Source organism: Homarus americanus, unplaced genomic scaffold, assembly GCF_018991925.1.
Source record: "Homarus americanus isolate GMGI-L3 unplaced genomic scaffold, GMGI_Hamer_2.0 scaffold39675, whole genome shotgun sequence".
Classification (NCBI taxonomy): domain Eukaryota; kingdom Metazoa; phylum Arthropoda; class Malacostraca; order Decapoda; family Nephropidae; genus Homarus; species Homarus americanus.
Window position 1 is genome coordinate 1,965,139 of NW_024736071.1, and position 8,749 is coordinate 1,973,887.

At 40.1% G+C, this 8,749-nt stretch overlaps 1 protein-coding gene across 1 annotated transcript; it reads left to right on the top strand.

Moving 5' to 3' along the window:
• The first annotated feature begins 1,550 nt into the window (after positions 1 to 1,550).
• Positions 1,551 to 7,004, top strand: LOC121871658 (tigger transposable element-derived protein 1-like). The gene is made up of 5 exons (XM_042374069.1): positions 1,551 to 1,622; positions 3,603 to 3,813; positions 3,922 to 4,188; positions 4,386 to 4,564; positions 6,987 to 7,004. Exons 1-5 carry the CDS (start codon positions 1,551 to 1,553, stop codon positions 7,002 to 7,004), a joined length of 747 nt encoding a protein of 248 aa, XP_042230003.1.
• The last annotated feature ends 1,745 nt before the right edge of the window (positions 7,005 to 8,749 follow it).

An 8,749-nucleotide genomic window follows, 5' to 3' on the forward strand; every position in this document is an offset into this window, starting at 1 on the left:
GGTCGGTTTTCAAGGTTGTTTCTATTAATGGGGTGTTACACAGGTCTTGTGTGTCATCCAAGTGACTAGCCAAAGTAGGTAGGTTTTTACTTGTTGTCCCTGCTGTTTGTCGTAGTAACATTCTCTCTGTAGCTCACTAGAGCCCTCTAGCAAGTCACTGTTCTCGTAGGAAAACTTATAGGAAGGTTGCTTATCAGTTTTACTGGCCAGGTATGGGAGTGGATATTAGAGCTTTTTGTATGAGTTGTGATCAGTGCCCACGTATGTCTGCCAAGGGTAGAGTCCATCCTGTTCCACTTGAACCCTTACCCGTCATTACAGAACCATCTTCTCGGGTAGCCATAGATTTTGTTGGACCGTTCTCACCCCCTTCCTCTGAGAAGCCTAAATTACACCAAGCTAATTTGTTAAGGAAATATAATTGCAGGACCCACATTGCACGTGCCCTTGACGACGTTCCCAAGCTAGAGTTAGTCGAGGCACTACCCTGCAAGAGTTCCTGTGAAGTTCGGGCACCAGACTCTGATGATCTCGGTTGCCAGTTGCTGCTAACACCTGACGAGATAGAAGAATCCTCTACGACTGGTAATAGGCCCAAACTTAAACCTGGACTGAAGTGGATCCCACGTGCAGTTCCTTGATACGGCCTTACGTTTTGGACATCAAGTTTCCACCTATTCGTTTATGTGACCCTTCCTTATTTTGATATGTGTATTTAAGCATTTGTTGTAAGATGATTATGCTTTGTGTACCAATCTTAAGTTTTAATCTACCTTACAGTAGATTTTTGTTGGGGGAGCTGTGTAAGGGCGGAAACAATCTTCCTGCTCGTTACTACTGCTAACTCTCTCGTTTACTGGTGCGACCAACACTTGGGGGGGTGGGGGGGGGTTGGACAGAGGTGAGAACGGCAGCGGCTACCTGTGTCACCGGCAGATTCACCCCAGCTGCCATAGTCACTATCTAGCTACCCCGCTGTTCGTCAAATTCTGGCTGTGATCTCATCATAGGTCCTGGACTCGTGGGCTGTTTTTCCAGACCTTCACAATATCGTCTGTTAATCTCTGGACACCTACCCCAAACCACTACCGCAGCCGCCACGGCCACCAGCTCCTCTCCACCGTCTGTGCCCCGGCCACTTTAGAATTTCTATGTAATATTTTTGCCTTTTCGACTTGCTACCTGGTCGTCGGGACGGAACCCAGTCGTAAGTCGAGGAGAGACTGTATATCCCCCACCCCAGCATCTGGCAAACACACTCTAATCCTATTTTTATTTTTAGCACAGAAAGCTCTATGAGACCCACCAATCCCCCACAGCTCCATGGGGGTGAAAAATAAGTATGCACATATCCTATAGATTTATTATTTTTAAATATATTTATTTAACCAAACTTTTAGATAAACTATTCTGAATTATTATAGTAAATAAATGGAGTTTCTAACTTAATTGGAACTGCATTTATGGACTCCGGTAGTTTAGACTCAAGGAAAACATCCCCAACACCCAGAAATGTTCTGGATAAGCGGGCTAGTGTCCGTCTGTGCAAGATGTCGAATTTAGACTCTCGGAAACTTTTCCCAGTAACCGGAAAAGACTCCGGGAATAAGGAATTTTTCCAGGTTTGAGAAAGTTGTCTGGTTACCCGGAAATCTCTCATCCCCGGAAGTGCTCTGCGCCAATTGTTCCGGCAAACAGAGATATCACTGTATTGCTAGCCACAGGGCGCAGTTGGCAGCATCGCTCAGCCTTCAGGATTCCCATCTCCCAGCCTCATAGGTCGCCACGTACAGTCAGTTCTGCTATAACGCGTGTTTGGACAACGCGAATTGGCTCTAACGCGATTGATGAGTAGAGGAACAATATTTGTAAAACGCGAACGCGTTTGCTCTAATGCGATTCCACTCGAACGGTTGTTGTGGCTTGGCGCGGGGTTATGCAGTGTTTACAGTTCACGTTCGACATCACATGTTCAATTGAGTTATGTGTTTTGTTTGTGAAGAATTGCAGAAATAATTTATGTAATATTTATGTATACAGTATACCTGTACAGTATATGTAAATTGTAAAATTTTAAATACTAAAAGAGAAAAACAAATTACGTAGCATTTTACACCCACACTCTGTTTCCATCACACACAGTGTTTACAGTTCACGTTCAACATCACATGTTCAATTGATTTATGTGTTTTGTTTGTGAAGAATTGCAGAAATAATATATGTAATATTTATGTGTGTGTGATGTAAACAGACTGCTTGGCCTCTCTCTCTCTGTATGGATGGAATTCGTGGTTTAGAGTGAGTGATACGAATGTTGTAACATTATTAGGCTGAAGGCTCCTGAATACTACTTAAACACATCAAAACTATGTTAATTGATCACTGTATAATAAATTCATTCGCTCATAATTTCAAATTCCCTTTTCATCCTGTGTTATATACAGTAATACTTGAGTCCCTGAGTGAGTACACAAAAAGAAAACTGAGGACTAAGACATCCTGAAGTGGGTAGAGAACGGACATCTTTACTGGGGGACTCACTCAAACGTTTCTCATGTTTTGTGGGCGCTGTAGCATAATATGAATAATACGTAAATTACAATTTACATATATATACTGTATGTAAATTGTAAAAATTTAAATGAAAAAGAAAAACTAAATACGTAGCGTTTAAAGTGTACTGTACAGTGTTATGGCTTGGCGCAGGGTTATGCAATGTTTACAGTTCACGTTCGACATCACATGTTCAATTGATTCATGTGTTTTGTTTGAGAAGAATTGCAGAAATAATTTATGTAATATTTATGTATATAGTATACCTGTACAGTATATGTAAAATGTAAAATTTTAATTAAGAGAGAAAAACAAAATACGTAGCGTTTTAGACCAGCGCGCTCTGTTTAGACCACATGTTCACTCTGAAACACGTGAGAAGTTTTTAAGCGTCCTCAGTGATTTCAGATTTACTGTTTCTCCAATTTTGTGACTATGGAAAAGAAGAATATCTCCGGGAAGCGTTCTGGCGATCGCATTTCCGGTGGTGATCGTAAAAGAAAGGCTATAACACTTGAAGAAAAGCTTGATGTTGTCAAGCGTGTTGAAAATAAGGAAAGAACATGTGATATTGTGCGTGCAACGGGAATAAAGGAGTCTACTTTACGCACCATTAGAGACAATGCAGCAAAGGTTAAAGCAAGCTGTATTGCTGGAAAAACCTTGAGTGCTAGCAAAAGTGTGAGATCACAGCTAAAGGAACTTGAGGAGATGGAATGGCTTCTAAGTGTTTGGATAGAAGATCTAACGAAAAAGCGATCTGGGACCAGCTTCCTCACCATTAAAGAGAAAGCCTTGTCAATATATGAGGACCTAAAGAAAAAAGCTGAAAATCCTGATGATGTGGTTGCCTTTAGTGCTAGTAGTGGATGGTTTTCTGGTTTTCAGAACCGCTATGCGTTTCATAATGTAAAGTTATGTGGTGAAGCAGCAAGTGCCGACGAAGCAAGTGCCCGGGCATTTCCTCCCACTGTAAAGAAATTGATTCAGGAAGAAGGCTACACCTTAGACCAAATTTTTATATGGATGAAACAGGTTTATACTGGAAGCGCATGCCAACAAGAACTTACATTTCCAAGAATGAAGCACATGCTCCAGGCATTAAGGCTGCGAAGGACCGTGTGACAGTGTTGTTGGGTGCAAATGCTAGTGGAGACTTAAAGCTTAAGCCTGTGTTGATGTATCACTCTTTCAACCCGCAAGCTTTAAAGGGTTACATAAAATCTACTCTAGGTGTTCACTTTAGGTCAAGCAAGAAAGGTTGGATGACGGGACAAATTTTTTCTAACCTTCTTGTGGATGTTTTTGAAAATGCTTTTAAAAAATATTGCAAGAAGAATATAAATTTTAAGATTCTCCTCATTTTAGATAATGCACCAAGCCACCCTACCACCATTGCTGAGCTTTCTGACAATATCAAAATGCTCTTTCTACCTCCAAATACAACATCTCTCCTTCAACCAATGGACCAAGGAGTAATAGCAGCCTTCAAAGCCTATTATTTGAGGCGTACATTTAAGAAACTTATTGCAGCTACTGAGGAAGGAAATGATGAGGCCAGTGTTCTTCAGTTTTGGAAAAATTTCAACATCAAGCATGCAATTGACATCATTGTGGAGGCCTGGGGTGAAGTAAGTAAGGACTGCTTGAGTGGAGTTTGGCAGAAGCGTCTCCCAGATTTAATTCATGATTTTACAGGCTTTGATGCATCAGAGGAGCTCCCAAAAATTAAAGAAAATTGTGTTTCTCTTGCAAAGCAAGTTAGCTTTGCTGAGTGGAAAGCGCTGATGTTGAGGAACTGCTTGAGTCCCACTGTGAAGACCTCTCTACAGAAGATCTACAACAACTTGTTGCTGCTGGGGAAATAGAAGATGCCGAAGATGAAGAAGTCCAGGATGCAAAACCACGAGAGCTTCCCACTTCTGTTTTGTCTTCTATCCTGAGGGAAGTTGATAAGCAGTTGCAGATCTTGGAAGACAATGACTACAATGCAGAAAGGAGCAGGATTGCAGTTCGTGGTGTTAAATCTTTTTTGGCACCTTATGAACAGCTTCTTTGTGAAAGAAGAAAGAGGCAAAGCAGCAAACATTAGACGTCTTTTTAAAGTCAACCCCCAAGAAGCAGACTGAAGACACTGAACCACAGCCATCCACTTCTGGAATTAGACATTTTTTTCTTCCCTCCCATGCAACCAAAACTGCACCTGATGATGATACTGATGATGATGCTGACAAGTGTCAAATCCTGTCTGCAAGACTCCTCAACATCAACCCATCAAGTTATATTCATATTTTTTCAAGGTAAAGTGTAACATTTACTGTATGATTTCATTATTAGATATGAATGTAACATTTATTTAGACTGTGCTATCCTTTGTGTTAGGCTAACTACGAAATTTTTTTCGATTTCGAGTAATCTGCACCTAACCCTATTTTCTCCATAAGCCCTGTTATTTCTATTACGCGAATTTCTATAACACGATGTTTTACAAGAACACAACTATTGCGTTATAGCAGAACTGACTGTACAGCAAACACATGGGAGAGCTACTCTCTAGCCCTTGCGGACTGGGCCAGAGGATAGCTGCCGTTAACCAGCTCTCAAGGCTAGCAGATCAAGAATTTAGTCTCATCCCTCCCTGATGACCCTTCCAGTATGGGAAGCACTTTCCTCCTTAAGGAGGAATGGGGGGAACAGCCCCCTGTCGTGTGGCTCATCAGAGGACCTCAAGCCTCCCCACCACTACATGGCAGTTCCCACTAGGGGGGAAAGCACCTCATATCGAGGTAAAAATTTTGCATTTGGAACACAAAAATTGCCAAGCTACCCCCTTGTAATTTAATTACTTTAGCACGATGACTGACATTTGTTCTTGATGGCTGATATCAGTTGTGCAATCCAGAATAATTGAATACAGGTTGTACCTCTCTAGTCCGGCATTCTGTGGTCCGGAAACTCCCGTGGTCCGGAACGATTTTAAGTTTGTCCAATAGGTAGATAGGCAGCTTTTTTTCTTTCTTTTTTTCTTTTTTTTTTATCTGAATTATTATTACAGGAGTATTAAATTTTTGCCCCTCAGGCCCCAATGTGGGTCAGTGACCTATGCCCGGGTGGGCTAATCCCCTTAAAAACAAAAAAAAACAAAGCCGCGAGAAATTAAGGTTTGTTTACATCCGGCAGTTCGGCTGCTCTCTCTCTCTGCTTGTCTATACAGAGTATACAACATTTAACCCTTCAATATATATGAGCAGTAAATAAGTGTTGCTTTCATATTCTTATGTAGAGTAATGACGATATGTTTTCACATGTGCGCACTTACGTACGCACAGTCTCTTTTTTTTTACCATTAATGGTTAGCTACTTATATTGTTCCATTTATTAACATTAAATAACATTACAGGTACTTCAAACAACCATATTAATTTTTTTACATTAATTTTACTACAGCTAATATCAGGGTCTTATTTTCTTCAGTTTTAAAAAGTAGAACCAATCGGTCACTGGTTTCGTAAGCTTTAACATAAACAATGCCGGCAGCCGTCTCGTCTCCTCTAATATTCCACGTATTATTAATAAATTGTATTGTTAATTTTGCACACACACACACACATTAATTCAATAAAAACAAATTCAGATACATTAATTAAAATATATATGAACAGTAAATAAGTGTTACTTTCATATTCTTATGTAAATTAATGACGATATGTTTTCACGTGTGCGCATGCGCACATACATACGCGATCTCTCTTTTTTCATTACCATTATCATTAGCTACTTCTATTGTTCCATTTATTAACATTAAATAACATTACTTAAAACAACCATATTAATTTTACTACAGCTACAACCAAGGTCTTATTTTCTTCAGCTTTATATGTAGAACCAGTCAGTCAATGGCTTTGTAATCAACGAAAACAATGCTGTCATTTCCTCGTGTGTTTTAATATTCTACGTATTATTAATGAATTGTATTGCTCATTTTGCACACATAAACATTAATTAAATAAAAAAGACATTCAGTAATAAACAATAATGAATCTTTTGTACATAAGAGAAATGACGCTGTTTACACGATTATGCATGTCGTCTGCACGTTGGCGGGCCGTTCAAACCCGTCGAAATTCAAGTTTCCGCGGGCAAAATTTTTTTTTATTTATTTTTTTGTGTTCCAATAAAATACGTTAAGAATTAAAAACTCGCGAAATTTGAGAAACTACTATATGACATTTAACCCTTCAATATGTCTTCAAAGAGACCATGATGCAGAGAAAGTGGTGCTAGTGCTTCCAAGCATAGGCACAAGTCACTATCTATCCAGGAAAAGGGTGAATTTCCATGGTCCGGCACCGGTCAGGTCCCGAGGTTGCCGGACTAGAGAGGTACAACCTGTAGTAGTTATACATTTTTACATTTGTTAAGATTTTCTCCAGGATTTTGCCACTGATTAACTTGATGAGCTCATTTTTAATTATTTTACCAAGTGACATGTCTTCCTACTCCACTCTCAATTCGTTCAATGCGTTGTTTCAAAATAAGGTCAAATTTAGCAATAAGCTCAACTTCTTTCAGGAAGTTCCCATTGGTTCTGATGTTTATTTTTTTCATTTTCCTCTTTCCCACATTTTCTTTTCTTGGCACCTGATAAATACTTTCGTTTGGATGTCAGTGTGACTGAGTAAGTAACCCCTCCACAGTAACCTCGACACGACTGAAGGGAGACGAGAGACCCATCGCAATCAAACCTGTAGTAATCCTGTCTTCCTGTCCTGGGTACTCGTTTGACCGCTGACTGTGGCTTCATCTTCCATCTCACCGGACTGAAATATTCTACGCCTGTCAAAACAAAAAAAGATGCGAAGGACTGTGGTTATAGCCTTTTAAGTAATTCAGTCATCGCCTGCCTAGTCCGCCTATGCCTTGAGCCAGCCCTGATTACAGTAAAACCTTGATTTAACAGACTAATAAGGGGAAGGAGTGTCTGGCGAGGATGAGGGTCTGTTAAATTTAAGTACTGTAATATACTGTATTTGACAACACATAACTAGTGGTAAAATATTCAAAATACTGTACGTGGCTCAGCACCGCTGCAGCATTTGAATCTCTGGATCAACACACTTGGTAAGCAAGTTCCTGCTCCTAAGTAAAGAATGTTTTCCCAGCAGTAGTAAATGGAGGAGGAGGGTTTCCACTTGGTATTTTCCATTACCAAATTCAAGGAAATTTGGTAATGAAAAAACTGTTTGGTAATGAAAAAATATGGTTTAGTAAAGATGATGTGCTTTAAGGACCTTGATATCACAGACAAAGTGTTTGATAAATTCTCTTCTGAACTGTATGATTGTACATCAGAGAGGAAGGAGGAGGAGAGAATACTGAAGTAGATGCCATGGTCACCCTGTACGACAAAACTGCCAGTGATTCTGTGTCAACAGATTCATTACATGCCAGTCATATTACATAAGTTAAACAAACATTAATTTTATCCTTTATTATGTTTATTTCTATGAATTGGAAGAATAAATGGTCATGAAACACTTAGTTTGGTAATGATAAAGATGGATTTGGTACTGGCTATAAAAATCGAAGTTGGTAACCTTGCCTCAGCCTCCTGATGCCCTCCCTCCCACAATTGCCTCTCTTCTGCCAGCCAGCCAGGCACCAATGCCACCACTCCACCACCATCAGTGTCGCGCGGTCTGTCTTGATGTTTATAAACTTACAGTGAACCCTCACTTTACGCGGTCAATTGAACCCACGGCGGCCCGCGTAAAGTGAGAAACGCGTAAAGTGAACAACATAACATATGGGATTAATTGAAATACAGACCGGGCCGACCCCCAAACTCCACTTTTTCAGACACAATACCTACGTTGTAGTAAAAATAACTTCTTAATTTTATGATGGTATGCACACACAATTAACAATTAACAGAAATATCAATAATATTAGGTTTTTTAACACTTACATTAGTAGAAAAGATGGCTGGGCACACGGGGATGGGGGGTTGGTTCCGAGGCAGAGGGCAGATTATTGGCCCTCACCTGTATCACTTGTATCAATTGTATCACTATCCACCACAGAGCCTTGCAGAGCCTCTTTGTCAAACCCCTCAAAGTCCATATAAGTCCATATCCTCATTATCATTATCACTATCACTGACTTGGGCCGGCTGTGGTGGGTGGCGGGTGAAGAA

What these genes read in the sequence shown, in the direction of transcription:
- LOC121871658 (XM_042374069.1), top strand. Translation starts at nt 1,551, where the DNA reads ATGTCGAATTTAGACTCTCGGAAACTTTTCCCAGTAACCGGAAAAGAC. An exon ending in GGAATAAGGAATTTTTCCAG is followed by an intron (nt 1,623 to 3,602) that starts GTTTGAGAAAGT and finishes TTATACTGGAAG; the next exon opens with CGCATGCCAACAAGAACTTA. An exon ending in GGAGGCCTGGGGTGAAGTAA is followed by an intron (nt 4,189 to 4,385) that starts GTAAGGACTGCT and finishes ACCTCTCTACAG; the next exon opens with AAGATCTACAACAACTTGTT.